This window comes from Podarcis melisellensis (assembly GCF_964234715.1).
Source record: "Podarcis melisellensis genome assembly, chromosome: Z".
NCBI lineage: Eukaryota > Metazoa > Chordata > Lepidosauria > Squamata > Lacertidae > Podarcis > Podarcis melisellensis.
Genome location: NC_138547.1, coordinates 19,119,605 through 19,136,070, shown reverse-complemented (window position 1 = coordinate 19,136,070; position 16,466 = coordinate 19,119,605). Strand labels below are relative to the sequence as shown.

The 16,466-nt window shown below is 47.9% G+C and overlaps 2 protein-coding genes across 3 annotated transcripts in view; one reads left to right on the top strand and one right to left on the bottom strand.

Moving 5' to 3' along the window:
* Nucleotides 1-8,980, bottom strand: part of LOC309362246 (transforming growth factor beta activator LRRC32-like) — a 36,782-nt gene extending 27,802 nt beyond the window's left edge. The window contains exons 1-2 of one of the 2 annotated variants that reach the window (XR_014164886.1): nucleotides 8,780-8,980; nucleotides 3,667-6,622 (exon numbers count right to left, since the gene is read on the bottom strand). Coding sequence is in view for 1 of the 2 variants with exons in the window: in XM_081897824.1 (XP_081753950.1) it covers nucleotides 4,718-6,622; nucleotides 8,780-8,884 (2,010 nt within the window). In the remaining variant the exon portion in view is untranslated. Of the gene's footprint in view, nucleotides 1-3,208; nucleotides 6,623-8,779 lie in introns of those variants that run through there. The other variant, XM_081897824.1, reaches the window with a different exon arrangement.
* A 1,506-nt stretch (nucleotides 8,981-10,486) lies between these two features.
* LOC309362285 (protein Wnt-11b-like) lies at nucleotides 10,487-15,388 on the top strand. Its single transcript, XM_081897924.1, has 5 exons — nucleotides 10,487-10,856; nucleotides 11,586-11,815; nucleotides 12,876-13,153; nucleotides 13,308-13,600; nucleotides 13,946-15,388. Exons 1-5 carry the CDS (start codon nucleotides 10,786-10,788, stop codon nucleotides 14,118-14,120), a joined length of 1,047 nt encoding a protein of 348 aa, XP_081754050.1. The 5' UTR covers nucleotides 10,487-10,785; the 3' UTR covers nucleotides 14,121-15,388.
* Nucleotides 15,389-16,466: the final 1,078 nt, after the last annotated feature.

The window sequence follows — 16,466 nt, the reverse complement described above, 5'->3', positions numbered from 1 at the left end:
AATTCCTCGGGTTTTGACCATGCTGGTAGAGTGGTGGTTCAGCTCCCCACTGCAGCTTAGGGTGGCCAAAAGGGTCCACGGGCACAGGGGAAACGGCCAGGCGGGCATGTTCTCCACTGTATGGTCTGTATATAGAATATACATAATGTACATAGACAGGGATGTAAGTTTACGTGAATTGTCGATATTTTCCATTGCAAATAAAACTTTTTCCAACCTGATTTTGGATGCTGTGTTTGGAATGGTCAGGCCTTCAGTCGGAGTGTGGGGAAATCATAGAAACGTAGAGTTGGAAGGTATCTCATCCAGCCCACTACAACGCGGAAACAACTAGATTGTAGCAGTGGAAGCAATCATCCAATCTCAGTTTAAAAACCTCCAATGAAGGATTCAAAGTGTTGGTGCTGACCTTTAAAGCCCTAAACGGCCTCGGTCCTGTATACCTGAAGGAGCGTCTCCACCCCCATCGTTCAGCCCGGACACTGAGATCATTGCGAGAAGTGAGGCTACAGGGAACCAGACAGAGGGCCTTCTCAGTAGTGGCGCCCGCCCTATGGAACGCCCTCCCATCAGATGTCAAAGAGATAAAGAATTACCTGACATTCAGAAGACATCTTAAGGCAGCCCTGTTCAGGGAAGTTTTTAATATGTAATGCTGTACTGTTTTTAACACTGATTGGGAGCCGCCCAGAGTGGCTGGGGATACTCAGCCAGATGGGCGGGGTATAAATAATAAATTATTATTATTATTATTATTATTATTAGGAGAGTTCACCTCCTTTCGATGGAGTCCGTTCCATGGTCGAGCAGCTCTTACCATCAGAAAGTTCATCCTAAGGTTTTGTCTCCTTTCTTGTCACTTGAAGCCATTGGTTTATCTTCCATGTGACAGCCCTTTAGATGTTCGAACTCCCGGCAAGGCAAGAACCACAGTTCAATAATCTTTGACGGGTGGCCATCCATCATCTGTTGACAAACCTCCAGTGAGTCAAAGATCAGAATTGTAGGGTTGGATGTAACCCCCAAAATTCATTTAGTCTAACCCCACTGCGATGCAGGAATCCCAGCTAGAGAATCTGCCCATCACTTGTATGGAGTTAACGCTTCTATAATCCTAAAACCTTGAAACAGATGGCAGACCAGTGGGATCCATACTGACTTGCCTTCACTGATCCCATAGAGAAATAAGAGTTGAAAGGGCCCGTCCCCAAGATTCATATAGTCCCAACACCCTTCAATGCAGGAACCACAGCTGAAGAAGCCCTGACAGATGGCTATCTGACCTATCTTTAAAAGCAGTTTTGAATCCATTGGTTTGGAGCCCACCCACCCCCTGAGCTGCAGTGTAGATATCCTCCTTTCCAAGCATGACATAAACCTGTGTTCCTTCCATGCACCACCTTGGTGTAAGACTCTTGATCTATGGTACAATTTGCAAATTTGTTGTCTGTGGCGACAGAATTTTCCTCACAGGCTTTCTGAGTCTTTTCAGTCCATCCTCACACCATTTTATTCTATTCCTCTTCATGAAATGAATTTCAGGAAGCACCAGACCCTTCATGACAACTCCTACAAATAATTTTATCCTTAAATGCCTAGCGGAAGAAGCATTTTTCAATGTAAAACTTTTCAGTCAGCTCATCAGGTTTGTAGAGCCATTGGATTCATTAGAATCCTAGAACTGTGGATTTGGAAGGGAGCTCCAAGGAACACTTAGTCTGCAATGAAGAAATCGCAACAAAAACCATCCCTACATTATTATTTTTTATTTCCTGTACTGCTTTATGATTTTAAGCAAAATAATCTCATAGTGGTTTGCAAGCTATATTCAAACATACAATAAAATATTCCAAAATAAAACATCACAGAAAAAGATAAAATATACATTCAAAACTAAGAGGAAAATGTAATCTTAGGTTAAAGGTTTCAAAATACAGTGGTACCTCGGGTTACAGACTCCGCTAACCCAGAAATAGTACCTCGGGTTAAGAATTTTGCTTCAGGATGAGAACAAATCGTGCTCCAGCGGCGCAGCGGTAGCAGGAGGCCCCCATTAGCTAAAGTGGTGCTTCAGGTTAAGAACGGATCTCCAGAATGAATTACTGTATGTACTTAACCCGAGATACCACTGTAGGACATAACACACAAAGGTCACGTATAGAATGCACATTTAACACAGCAAAATTAACAAAAAAAGCAAACATTTCAAAATAGAGCCGTTCTAAAGGGGGTCCAATGTAGAATATGTATTTAGAAGCATAATTAACAGGGGAATATTGTCTTAGACATTGGAACATACCTGCTGTTGTTGCTTCAGCTGCCAATTACGATTATTACTACATTTATTTATATCTTGCCTTTTCCCAGACTGGGACTCAAGGTGGCATAGAGAAAATGGCAAAGTTAAAATACAGAAAACTAAAAACACCTAAAAGATAATAAAAAGTAATTCAATTCAGAGGGGTGCAGCTTCCCCCACTACCACCACCACAACCTTCAGCTCTAGAAGAACATCTTTGGACTTCGGCCAGACAGACAGATCTTCCACCAGTGGCTACCTTTGCTCTAGGATGGCACATCTGCTGATTGCATTTGTATCCCAGCATTTTCCTCCCAAGAATCCTTTCTTCTCTCCCTCCTCACTGAGAGCCAGGGTGGTGTAATGGTTAAAGAGTGAAGAGACCAGGGTTTGAATCCCCACTCAGCCATAAAGCTCACCAGGTGACCTTTGGGATCAGTCACTGACTCTGCCTAATCAACTAGACAGGGTGGTTGTGTGGATTAAATGAGAAGTTGGGCCTTGGGATGCCGGGGTTCAAGTCCTTGCTCAGCCATGAAACTCACTGGGAGACTGGGGGGGGGGGTCTGTCTATGCATCTCAACCTAACCTTCCTCAAGGCATGTAAGCCAGCTTGAGCTTGAAAGAAAAGGTGGGATATGCATGTGATAAATAAATCCCCACAATAGCAACAACCCTGTGAGATAAGATTATGCTGAGAGGCAGTGGCTGGCCCTCAAGGACCCCAGGGACCTTGGATCGTTTAGATGAGATCCTGGGAGCCCATTGTATGTTCCTGAGGTCGGGAGTGGGTCAGGACTGGCCCAGACCATCCCACTGGGCCACCCACAGTTTTGTTGCCCAAGGGCTACCAGTGTGAGAAGAAGGGCTACCCTTTGTTGCCCAAGGACTACCAGTGTGACTTCAGAGAGGAAACAATAGTCTGCTCAATCTGGGTGGGCTGGGGGATGCCAAAGGCCTAAAGAGCATGAGAAGAGCTTTGCTTGATCATGCCAATGGCCCATCCGAGTCCAGCATCCTGTTCTCACAGGGACCAAATGCCCCTACGAGACTAGGAAGCTAGACAGATTGCCCCTGGACATGGATGTTCCTTAGGAGTGTAAGAAGAGCCTGCTGGATCAAGCCACTGGCCTACTGAGTCCAGCATCCTGTCCTCACAGTGGCCAACTAGATGCCGAAATGGGAAACCCGCAAGCAGGCCCAGAGCGCAAGAGCACACACACCCCACCCGCAGTTTCCAGAAACTGGTATTCAGAAGCATGAATACCTTCAACTGTGGAGGCAGAACACAGTCATCATGGCTAGTAGCCATCAATAACTGTCTCCTCCATGAATGTGTCCAATCCTATTTTGGTGGCTTTCACTACCTCCTGCGTGAGGGATTTCCATAGATTTGCTAAGAAGTGCTTTATTTTACCTGCCTTGGATCTTCCTACAGTTAGCTCCTCCCAGGGAGTAAGTGTACATTTCTTTACTTGCCTCAAAACAGAATAAAACGGGGTGGTGGCATGACTTGGGCCAAGGTCTGACTGGGTGGCCACCTGGCCTCCTTCCTTTGTGCTGCTGCTGCTACGTTGGGTCCAGTGGTGGGCAAAGATGGGATGCCAAGTCCAGGAAGGACCGCCCCCTCCCTCCGCCTGGAAGCCCTTTCTAAACAGGGCTCCATTGGACTTCCCTGAGCATTGTTCCCTTTCCCCCTTCTTTATTGGGGCACCCAGGATTCTGCTTCTCTTTGCTATGCAGGAAACACCCTCTGAGAACCTGCACTACAACTTCCTCTGTATCTCCTATCTAGAAGCTACATAAACAGTGCTATAAATAGAGGCAGCCAGCAGCCTTTTCCTGGAGTTGCGGGAGTAGAGGAAAAGTTTGGGATCCCCCACTCTCACCATGCCAACAACAGAACTGCAAACTCAGGGGTGTTTGCAGAAGGCTATTGCTGATGGATAATGCATAAAGAGATGTAAGGAACCCACAAGAGTCATTTTTAGTCCAATCCCCTGTAATGCAGGAGTTGCAAATAAGGAGAGGGAGGAGATTGTCCCAGTGTGCATCACTTCACACTTACCTGCCTCAATTCAGATTTGCCTTTCCCCTCTTTTTCTTTTATCCCCTCTTACCAGAAACCTTCTCTACCTCACAGCTCATTACATCTTAACCAGGTATTTTATGGCTGAAATGTACCATCCTTGGCTACTTTGAAATTATGGCCATGAGCATATTTGATATTCTGTAAATGTTTTCAGAAGCATGAAGTATTTTTAATTTAATTTTTAATTTAATTTTAAAAAATTAATTTTGCTGCTTGCAAAGATGTAAAGTTGGTTGTGTAATAAACAGCAACTGCTCACTCCAGAGGGGAAAGCAGAGGCAGAAATCCTACAGGCCATTTACAAGGGCAGGATGAATATTTAAAGATTATAAAATTGTAGAGTCGGCTTCCTTGCTTGGAGATGGAGCAGGCTCCACTTTGTTTCTTAGGGAGCCCAGACAGAGTAGCATGCAGGTCTTAGCCCTTTTCAGGAACCAGCGCACACTGGCGCAAAGGAGGCCCACAGTGCACACCAAAAATGCTGTTACAGCCAGATAGACCTTGTACGCATTGCGAGGGCAAAGCCGCCCAGCCTGTTCACCACTGATTTGAGTTGTGAAGCTTTCCTCCCCATTGCGGTAATAACACAGCGTCTCACCCAAGTCCAGCACAGAAGTGCCCAGGATTTGCAGCCACTTTCGCTCGCAGCAGCTGAAGGGGTTTCCAGCCACAGACAAAGCCCGGAGGCTCCTTCTTAGCTGCTTTGCTGCGGCTTCTTCTATGCTCTCCAGCTGGTTTCCTTGGATGTCCAGCTTCTCCAGTGGGGAGCAAAGCAAGCTGGAAGGGATGGCACTCAGGTCATTCCCTGACATGTCCAGGATGCTCAGGGACACCAGGCAAGGGAAATTCAGGCTGGCGGTCTTCATTCGGTTCCCTCTCAAAGAGAGCTCCTGCAAAGATGCTTCCAGACCCTCCAAAGCATAACTGGGCAGGACCAGGCCCTGGTTCTCTGACAGATCCAGGGAGGCCAAGGGCGTTTGGTGGAACAGGCATCCATGCACCAGCCCGAGGTTGTTCCCGCGTAAGCTGAGGTGTCTGAGCTGTGGAAGGCAGTGGAAGGCAGTACAGTCCTCTGTTTTGGCATGGAGGCACTCTCCTTTGGAGGAGTTCCTTGCTCGACAGAGCTGGACGCGGTTGAGGCCAAGGTCCATCACCTCCAGGTCAGGAAGCAGGTCGAAAAAATGTGGCGGCAAGTGGCTGATGGAGTTCCCTTGGAGGTCCAGCATCCGTACAGACAGTGAGGTTTGTTTTTGCCATGGCCTATCGGCAATGGGACCTGGTGAACTGTGATTCGTGGGCAGCTCCATGGCAATGTCACTGAGGCAATTCCTCGCCAGGCTTAGAGTCCGAAGGGAAGCCAAACCACGAAGAAGTGCAACTGGGAATGATCCCAGGCGGTTGCTGCTGAGATTCAGGTCCATCAGTTTTGCAAAGCTCTGAGAGACATTCTGAGGCGTGACATTCTGGCTCTTGTTAGCCCCTGTGGTGATGGCGTTGTGGGAGAGGTTGAGGTACCGAAGCCGGTTCCTCCTGGGGAGCAGTGGGAGGGCATTCAGCCGGTTGTGGCTCAGGTCCAAGACATGGAGGTGGCAGGAGGCCTCTTCTCCTGCCCCGTCAAAGGACTCCAGTGCGTTGTAGCTAAGGTTCAGGACTCGCAGCTGGGCTAGGCCGAAGCCTGTGATGCAGTGGAGGGAATTCATGGACAAGTCGAGGACCTCCAGGGCCCTGAGCTGGGACAAGGCCCCTTCCTCGATCTCAACAAGGGAGTTGCGCCTCAAGTGCAGTTCCCTCAGCCTGGGCACCCCCTGGAAGATGCCATTTGCCAGACAGGTCAAGTGGTTCACCGACAGGTCTAGCAACTCCAGAGCTGGGAGGTGGTGGAGGTATGAGGCCACCATCTGGTTGTCTAAGCCGTTGGCTGAGACATCAAGGGCTGCCAGGCTCACCAGTGACAGGAAGGCGTTTCCATTAGAGAAATGGTCTTGGTGGAGTTGGTTCCCGGCCAGAATCAGGGAGCGAAGATGGGCAAGGTGCCCCAGGGCTCCCCTGGACAGTGAGCGCAGGTGGTTGTATGACAGGTCCAGCTGCTCCAGCTGTTCCAAAGCAGATGTGTCATGGTCTGTCAGGTTTGAGATGGCATTGTGGGAGAGGTCAATCCGCTTGATTTCATAGCTGAGTCCTTGTGGAAACGTGGTCAAGCCTCTGCCTCTGCAAGAGACAGAAATCCAGGTCTGGAGAGAGGAGGAGTAAAAAGAAGAAGGAAGTCAGACAAACATGAGAACATAAGAAGAGCCCTGCTGGATCAGGCCAGTCATCCATCTAGTCCAGCATCCTGTTTTCACAGTGGTCAAATACCTCTGGACCTGGAAGTTCCAGAAGAGCATCAGAAGAGTCTTCTGAATCAGGCCAACAGTCCAACTAGTTACAAGTCCTGTAGTTACAAGAACCAATCAGACGTCCCAAAGGCAAACCAGTAAGCAGAACCCAAGCACAAGAGCTCTCTCATTCATTCATTCATTCATTCATTCATTTCATTTCATTTTTATGCCCCTTTTCCACCCCCCCAAAAAATCAAACTCAAAGTGACTTATAACAAAGCTAATAGGAAAGTGCTTCAAAATCAAACAGTGCAAAGAGCATTTTCATAATAACATAGAAAAACCACACAATAACAAATATAATAACACATAAAAAGCAACATTTCAGTCTTCTCCCTTCCTCTGGTTTCTAGCAACTGATGTTCAGAAGCACTGATGCCTCTGATTGTAGAAGCAGAGCATAGCCATCAGGGCTAGTAGCCAATGTTATAAGAATTCTAAGGTCTCGAATATAGAATAAATGTTCATAAATGCACAAGGTAAACACACATACATAAGTATATAAACCACATGTCTGAAATAGTACAGGAGAGCAATCCTTGAAGCCATTTGGACTCTCCCAAAGGGACCTCAAATATTTATCTGTAGTAGGAGGATGGGAAAAGCCTTCCAATTGTCTTTTCACTTGCAAATCCCATTAACAAAACTGTCTGGAATCTATGGGGCTTACCCCCTTCCTGCAAATCCAGTCTGGCAAGTTTCTGTTAAGCTGAGCAAACTGTCAATAGGTGTAAACTAGTAAATAAGAGATTTAGGAACTAATCTATTTACCATTTCAAAGGAATGGCCCTGCTACTAGGACAATGTAATTCCCACTGCAGATAAATATTTGAGGTTCCTTTGGGAGAGTCAAAATGGCTTCTTTTAATCAAATTCATAATTTTATTACAAAAGAACATAAAAACGCAAACTCTGAGGCCCTTAACACAATTTATAAATTTATTAAACACAATGGGTGGAGGAAGATTAGTTTCTAAATTGTATTCCATATTGCTTAATTTAACTTACAGATCTATAAAAAGGTAAAGGTACCCCTGCCCGTACGGGCCAGTCTTGACAGACTCTGGGGTTGTGCGCCCATCTCACTTAAGAGGCCAGGGGCCAGCGCTGTCCGGAGACACTTCCGGGTCACGTGGCCAGCGTGACATCGCTGCTCTGGCGAGCCAGAGCCGCACACGGAAACACCGTTTACCTTCCCGCTGGTAAGCGGTCCCTATTTATCTACTTGCACCCGGAGGTGCTTTCGAACTACTAGGTTGGCAGGCGCTGGGACCGAGCAGCGGGAGCGCACCCCGCCGCAGGGATTCGAACCGCCGACCTTTCGATCGGCAAGTCCTAGGCGCTGAGGCTTTAACCCACAGCGCCACCTGCGTCCCCTTACAGATCTATGGAACCCCATAAAAAGATACGGGAGCTGGATATCGGCACAAAAATTATTCCCTGAGGATTGGAATAAAATTTGGGAACTGCCAAAAATCTGTTTCCAGCTTTCTTAGGGAAAGCTCAATGAACTTGATTCACAGATGGCATCAGACCCCTTTGTAAATGTAAAAAATAATAATGGTGTTTTTTGTTTTAAATTATTCTTTATTGAGATTCATTATTTATACGGTTAATCCATACATTTTTCAAAATATGTTTTCTTCCATATCAGCTAATTGTCAGACGGGTTGCAATAAACTCAGTACATATTGATGGCAAAATCTAATTTGGTACAATATTTTTGGGATTTAATTTTGACAGAGGTGAAAGCTCACCCTTGAGAGGGCTGTGTGTCCAATAGGTTAGAGCAAGCCTAGGGAACCCGTGACTACAAATCCCATCAGTCTTGACCATTGGCCATGCTGGCTGGAGTCCAAGGACATATGGAGGGCCATAGATATCCCCAGCCCTCTTGAAAGATTCTAATATATACAGACACAACCTCTGTATAAAAAAACTCCGATGAGTGGTTGGACTGGATGACTGTCCCCTTCCAACTCTACAATTCTGTGATTCTAGGTGTCTTACCTTCCAGCAGGGCAGAAGTTTGGGGGTCTCCTTTTGGTGAGGCCATGCTCTCAGAAAAACAGGCAGCAGCACCCAAAACAGGAGGTGTACCTGGAGGAAGCCCATTGCAGCTTCTAAAAGCCACCCTGCAGTGCCTCTTCCACTGTCCCAAAGGAAGGAGGTTTGGTGTATAAATAGACCTGGGTGTCTGCAGGGAGATGATAAGGGCTCAGGACCACAGAAGCCACAGACTAGGCACTGGGAGGCTTAATGGGGAGTGGGGGAAGAGTCCAGAAGGGAAAGCAAAACCAAGGAGGAACCTCAGAGGACCTGGAAGAGCCTCTTAGCCCGCAAGGGAAATCGGCTATTTGAGGGAAGGGAGCCCAAGGGATTTCTCAGGTAATCCCCCAGCTGGAAAACCCACTGGCTTCCAGGGGCGATTTTGCATCACTGGTAGAGCACCTAGAAGCACACAGAGGGATGGGAGTTCCTACCGATCCCAAAATCCAGCTTTTCTTTACATGTTGAAGCGCAGATGATTCCCTCAGGGCTGAATGTCCATCTGTGAAAATCATAGGATTTTAGGGTTGGAAGGAAGCTCTGAGAGCATCTAGCACAACCCCCTGCAATGCTGGAACCACAGCTAAACCATCTCTGACTGATGACCCACCAACCTCTGTATACTTCATCCTTCCTTTAACTTAATGGACCAGATCCTGACTGTTTTCAGGCCGGGGAGCAGAACCAGAGCCCATTTTGATGCATTTCAATGGCTATTTGTTTTAAAAGGTCCCTGGAATGCGTAAATATTCAGTGTAGTCTTACAACTTTCCAATCGTTGCATACTGAGGGCACAGTGGAAGAACCAGGGAAGGTGATAAACGTCCTGTGCAAGTGTCTAGAGTGGTGGTGGTGGCAGTCAACAGACTGAATCCTGACAGTACAGAAGTACTTTGTCTGGGGACAGGGGGCAGGTGGGGGGCATATTCCTTGGTTCTGAATGGGGTAACTGTGCCCCTGAAGGACCAGGTGTGATACCTGGGGGCCATTTTGGACTCACAGCTGTCCATGGAGGCGCTGGCCAATTCTGTGTTCAGGGCAGCTGTTTACCAGCTCCATCTGGTACGCAGGCTGAGACCCTACCTGCCCACGGACTGTCTCGCCAGAGTGGCGCATGCTCTAGTTATCTCCCTCTTGGACTACTGCAATGGCTACCTTTGAAGGTGACCCGTAAACTACAACTGATCCAAAATGTAGCTGAGAGACTGGGAGTGGCTGCTGGGGCGATGTAACATTAGTCCAAAGGATCTTCACTGGCTCCCAGTACGTTTCCGAGCACAATTCAAAGTGTTGGTGCTGACCTTTAAAGCCTTAAACGGCCTCGGCCCAGTATACCTGAAGCAGCGTCTCTACCCCCATTGCTCAGCCTGGACACTGAGATCCTCCTCCGAGGGTCTGCTGGTGGTTCCCTCACTGCAAGAAGTGAAGTTACAGGGAACCAGGCAGAGGGCCTTCTCGGTAGTCACAATCCATACCCACTGCCCAGGCTTGCTCCCTGGAGAGCAGTTTGACTTCACCCCTGGAGGTGCACTCCATTGTCTCTCCAGACGGACACCAACAACCTTAGGCTCCTTGAAAGAAAAAAAAAAGGATGGAGTATAAATGCAAATACAAATACATAACCTCTACATTTCTAGGATCTTCATTTTCCAAGAGGGTGCCCCCACCCCGTTTCACTCCCCTCCCAGGTCACTTCAATCCACACCCCGCCTGGGCTGCGTTCCAATCCTTCGTACACTTTTCCCGGGAGCGCCACGCTCGCGGGAGGAAGCGGAGACGCACCCCATCTAGTGGGCCAAGGAAGAACTGCAGTAGCGTCGCCAAAGTGGCCCGACGGCAAAAGTTGCCTACGGCAAGGCTGGCGACCCTCCCAGTCGCCACCTGGGCCTGGTGACCGCCCATTGCGTCGGGGAGCAGCCCTTTTAAGAGGCCTCTGCGCCCTTCCCCGGCCTTTCTTTCCTCCAGCCATGCGCTGCTCCTGGATGGGGCTTGCCCTGCTGCTTCCCAGCCTTGGCCTCTGCGCCGCCATCCAGTGGTTGTGAGTCCCGTTGGGGTGGGTGGGTAGGTGGGTTGGGGTGAGGGGGGTCCTGGCAGGGGTGCGTCTTCTCTGTTCCCAAGCCCAGCGGGGGACGAAGGACTGCCTCACCAGCCCGCTCTGCAGGGTTCAGGGAAGCCCCGACGACGACGCCAGCTCCCGGGCATTTCCCTCCACACCAGCCCGCCTTGCAAACACAGTTCAGGACCCAATGGGTCATCCAGTCCAAACCCTCTACCCCCTCCCCCCCCCCCCGCCTATCGCATGCCCGCAATGCGAGAATCACAGCTGAAATCGCCCTGGCAGATTGCCGTCCAACCTCTGCTTCAAAACCTCCAAGGAAGGGGAGAGGCCGCTGCACTCCGAGGCCATAGAAGCGCAGAATTGCAGAGATGGAAGGGTGTAGCCCAATCCAGCACAAGGCAGCAACCAGGGCTAAAGAACCCCTGGCAGATAGCACAGCCCCTCCAATGCCAGCCAGCCTTGCAGGATCAACACAAAGCCTCTCTGATGCCTCCTTTATGCCCCCCACCTAGGTTTCTAAAGGCGGCAGCGCCATCTGCAGGGAGCTTCCCTCACCATCCTACCCCCAGGGACTGGGGAGGTTCCCTGACGCCACCCACAGATGGGTAGCGTGACCACTTGTGGGTCCGTTGCGGGCAGTGGAAACCAGGTGTCTTCTACAGGTGTCATGACAGCTTTCATTCTTTTTCTCTCCCACCCCCACTTCAGGAGCCTGGCAGCCAATGGGACGCAAGTGGCCTGGGATAACCCCCAGGACTGCCGCCTTCTAGCATCGGACGCCCTCGCCCGGCTATGCCGGAGGCACCTGGAGGCGATGCCCAGCCTGGTGGAGGCAGCACGCCAGACCAAGGCTGTCTGCCAACAGACCTTTGCCAGCTCGCGGTGGAACTGCTCGTCCGTCGAGGGGGCGCCTCACTTAACCCCAGACCTACAGAGGGGTAATGATCAACCTTTGTTCCATCTTCATCCCTAAGCCCCCATGGCTGGATCCAGCCTCCTTTGCCCAGGTGGGAACGTGGGCCACTTAGACAGTTCCCCCTCCCCAGTTAGAATCATAGAATTGGTTGGAAGGGACCCCAGGGGTCATCTAATTCAACCCCCTTCAAGGTTCCATAAGAGCCCTACTGAATCAGGTCAAGGGCCCCCTAGTCCCACATTCTGTTCTCATACTGACTGACCTGATGCCCATTATAGGAAGCCTACAACCTGAGCACAAGCGAAACTCTTCCCCTCCAGAAACAGGGGTTCAGAACCATTTCTGTGGTATCAGAACATAGCCATTGTGGCTAGCTGCCTTGATAACCCTCTTCCTGAATTTGACCAATCCTCTTTTACAGCCATCCAGTTTAGTGGTCATTACTGCTTCCTGCTGCGGGTGGCACTGTGGGTTAAACCACAGAGCCTAGGGCTTGCTGATCAGAAGGTCGGTGGTTCGAATCCCCGCGACGGGGTGAGCTCCCGTTGCTCGGTCCCAGCTCCTGCAAGTGGATAAATAGGTACCGCTCTGGCGGGAAGGTAAACGGCGTTTCCGTGCGCCGCTCTGGTTTGCCAGAAGCGGCTTGGTCATGCTGGCCACATGACCCGGAAGCTGTACGCTGGCTCCCTTGGCCAATAACGCGAGATGAGGGCCGCAACCCCAGAGTCGGTCACGACTGGACCTAATGGTCAGGGGTCTCCTTTACCTTTACCTTACTGCTTCCTGCAGGAGTGAGTTCCATAGTTTTAACTAATATGTCCTTCCTTTTATCTGTCCTCAATCATGCACCACTTCAGCTTCATTGGAGGTCCACAAGTTTGAGAGAGGGAGGAAAACATTCCTTTGTCCACTTCCTCCATGTCATGCCTAATTTTTAAAACTTCTACTACATCTCCTCTTTGGTAGCCTTTGCTGCCTCCTAGCAATTTAATTAAGATAATAAATAATACTTGCCTCTTTCCACTTTCTCCATGCTGTGCATTGCTTTATAAAACAAATTTCATTGACTCTTTTTCTTGCAGGCACCAGGGAGTCCGCCTTTGTTTACGCCCTGGCATCTTCCGCCGCCAGCCACTCCATTGCCCGGGCCTGCGCTTCTGGGCAGGTCCCTTTCTGCTTCTGTGGCTCCACTCCTTCTGAGGCACCCGACCCCAGCTTTCAGTGGGGTGGCTGTGGGGACAATCTCCCCTTCGGACTCCAGCTGGGCTCTGCCTTTGTTGACGGCCCCATGAAGTTCAGCAAGGCGGGGACGCAGATCTCCAGGGTCCTAAACCTCCATAACAATGCAGTGGGCCGGCAGGTGAGTAGGGTCATTCCTGCACTGTGGGTCCCTGATTTTATTATCTGGTACTGGAGAATCCAGGTGAGAGAATTGTGGGTGCAGGAGGTTCAATTCTCCCCACTCGGGTGCCTGACAGTCCTTCTCCTTATCTTTCCTCCTCCTCCCCTCCCAGGTCCTGTCAGACTCCCTAGAGACTACGTGCAAGTGCCATGGGGTGTCTGGATCTTGCACTGTCAAGACCTGCTGGAAAGGCTTGCGGGATTTAGCCACTATTGGCTCAGAGCTCAAATCCAAGTACCTGGAGGCCACGCAGGTGATGCCTTGGCTTGTGGGCAGCAGAAGGCAGCTGGCACCCAGAGGAGGCAGAATCCGGCCCCTGAAGGCAGATGAACTGGCCTACCTTGTACATTCCCCCACTTATTGTCTGAAGAACCCCAAGCTGGGCTCCTTGGGGACTCAGGATAGGTGAGTAAATCCTTGCATGATAGATACAGAAGCCTTGATTCCCGAACCCAGAACCTCTGTCATCCCACTGCCAGCGCAGGAGATTGGATTAGTTGGAGATCCCTTTCATCTCTACGATTCTTTGATTTTGCTTTGTTTTTGTTGGGCTGTCGTCCAAATCTGACAGGGCTTTTCTCATGTTCTTATGGAACCAACGGGCCCAGAGGCAGTCTGCCTAGATTCCTAGGGTCTTAGGGGTGTTTGGCTACTGTGAAAAGAGAATGTTGGGTGGGATTAGTCCCTTTTGGCCTGATCCGGCAGCCAGGCTCTCTTCTCAGATTCTTATGTTCTCTCACCCCCCAACAGGCCTTGCAACAAGACTTCAGCGGGCAGTGGCGGGTGCCGCCTCCTCTGCTGCGGCCGGGGCTACAACACATATGTAGAGAGGGTGGAGGAGAAGTGCCGCTGCAGGTACCATTGGTGCTGCTACGTGACCTGCAAGAAGTGCCAGCAGGTGGTTGAAAAACACGTCTGCAAGTGACCAGAGGCTGGGCCCCCGAGTTAAGCTATACCCCTTTCCACCGAGAGGGTTCATATACAGAGAGAGAAACAGATATATTTATATATATAATTTTATATATAATTATATATATTTTAAAAATAGTAATTTAATTTTATTTTATTTTTCAAATTTCTTTTAGATTTAAAAACACAGTTACCGCAACTTTTTATAAATGGCAGTATTTCATTTACTTTTTTCAGCAATAGCATCTAATTTTATTTCTTTTCATAATTTTTTAAAATTCATTTTCATTTTTCAACTGTTTAACATGGTGGCATTGAGATATACCTTATTACAGCATATGACACGTGACAATTACATAAAAATAAAAGTAGAACTACAACCAACACTCAGATAAATGTTTCTGATTATATTATCAAAGTTGTGTCAAAGTATATATACCAAAATTATTACAGTTTTTACAGAAATAATATCTAATTTTAAGAATGCTGTGGCTCATCACTCTTTTAAGTAATGAAGTATCAGCATTTATCAAACAATGAGATTCTGATAAGTTTGAAAACAAAACAATTGACTTTAGGTCAAGCTTGTGACCCCCAATATAACAGCTTTGATGCTCCAAAAATATTTTCACTATGTTTTTCATCTTGTCTTGTGAGCTCATAATATTAACAATACCAGCGTGACAAATCTTCTGTCCATTTAAGCCTGTTTCAAAATCTTTATTTGCTCTTCTGGAGTAATGCAGAGAACTCCAGATGAACAAATATCTAGCCATTTATTACAATTTTAAACAACCCAAAAGTGCAGGAGCAAGCAAAGCAAACAATAAATAATAATTTATCTTTTTAAAAAATGGCCTTTATTACCACTGTTAACAGCCCTCTGCGTTGCAGGCGGTTGGACTAGATGGCCCTTGGAGTCCCTTCCCACCCTACAATGCGATGAATTTTCAGAGGCTTTTCAACAGAGGTCGGCTGTCAGTCAGTCAGGGATTCCTTTTGCTGCCATTTCCGCACTTCAGGGGGAGAGTTGGACTAGGTGACCATTGGTGTCCCTTCCAACTCTACAATTCTCTGAATTTGGGCAGTCAAGAGGAGGTTCTTGATCAGATCTGACTCATTTATCATCTGCAAGCTTCTTACAAACAATTAGCTGAAGCAGACTGGGTTTGCCAAGGCTAAAATCTCACCAGACTGACCTTCTCTCTTGTCAATCAGCTTACTGGTTTAGGAGATTTCACTGGTGCGATTTGTCAAATGTATCTTTCAATCAGAAAACTGATTTTTAAAAAATGGCTTATGAGTTTTTCCACATCTTTCAGAATTCCAGAACTGTAGAGTTGGAAGGGACCCCCAAGGGTCATCAAGTCCAACTCCCTTGGCTTAGATGAAGGTGCATCCTCATCAACTGGCAGAGGGCACAGCTGGCACCTGGAAAAAATGCATCATTTTCAAGAAAGAATGCATTTTAACTTCTGCTGTTTTCTCCAAGTTTGATATGTTAGGTTTTGGGCAGTTTTAATACATTTTTCTTAAAAACAACAACAACTTTTTAAGGGATATAAAATTGGCTCGATTTGTTTTAGATTTGGGGGTATATTAAAGCCTAAATACCATGTGGGCAAATAGACGTTAAATTCCCACTTGGCCATGGAGCCTACTGGGTGACCTTTGGCCAATTGCTGCCTCTCAATATGTCCTACATCACAGGGTTGCTGTGAGGGTTAATTGAGATTGTGGTGGGGATGCAGATGCAGCCAAGAACACCAGCAACTTAATATTTTCATTTCTATCTTTCTAAACTCCTAAAATCCAATAAAATATAAAAATAATAAAAAATGATTAATACCAGCAACAATGAATAATAAAAATGAACAACAGCACTGTGAACAAGCACAGTGATTAATACCGTAATAATGTCCATCATTATTGTTATAGAAAAATTAATGAGATATCACTTTTAACAGTAAAACCTGAGCTGAAAAAGAACGGAGGGCAATACAGGAGCCATGCTTAACCCCAAGCCAACCTCAAGACTCCTCCAGTCACATAGCAGGAAATTCTTCCTGAGCCTCCCCTCTGTGAAACTGGTTTAACAAGTATTGATAACTGTCCAAGCAGACTTGTCAAAGGAGCAGATATCTATCTGCATGAATGAAACAGGTCATTGATAACAGATTCTGGAGTCAAGGTGCAGTATTCCCCATTTCAAAAGGATCTCTCAGACAGACCAGGAAGGGCAATTATCAGGTATTGTTGGTCATCTTGATTGGCAGACTTGCAAATATGTTGGAGAAACATGAACCCTGAGCATGATCGGATTTACATGGACAACCCGTTTTGCGATGCATCTGTGGCGTTT

Coding starts and splice junctions, on each gene's coding strand:
- LOC309362285 (XM_081897924.1), top strand. CDS start 10,786: ATGCGCTGCTCCTGGATGGGGCTTGCCCTGCTGCTTCCCAGCCTTGGC. Junction 11,816..12,875: donor AACCCCAGACCTACAGAGGG/GTAATGATCAAC, acceptor TTTTTCTTGCAG/GCACCAGGGAGTCCGCCTTT. Junction 13,601..13,945: donor TCCTTGGGGACTCAGGATAG/GTGAGTAAATCC, acceptor ACCCCCCAACAG/GCCTTGCAACAAGACTTCAG.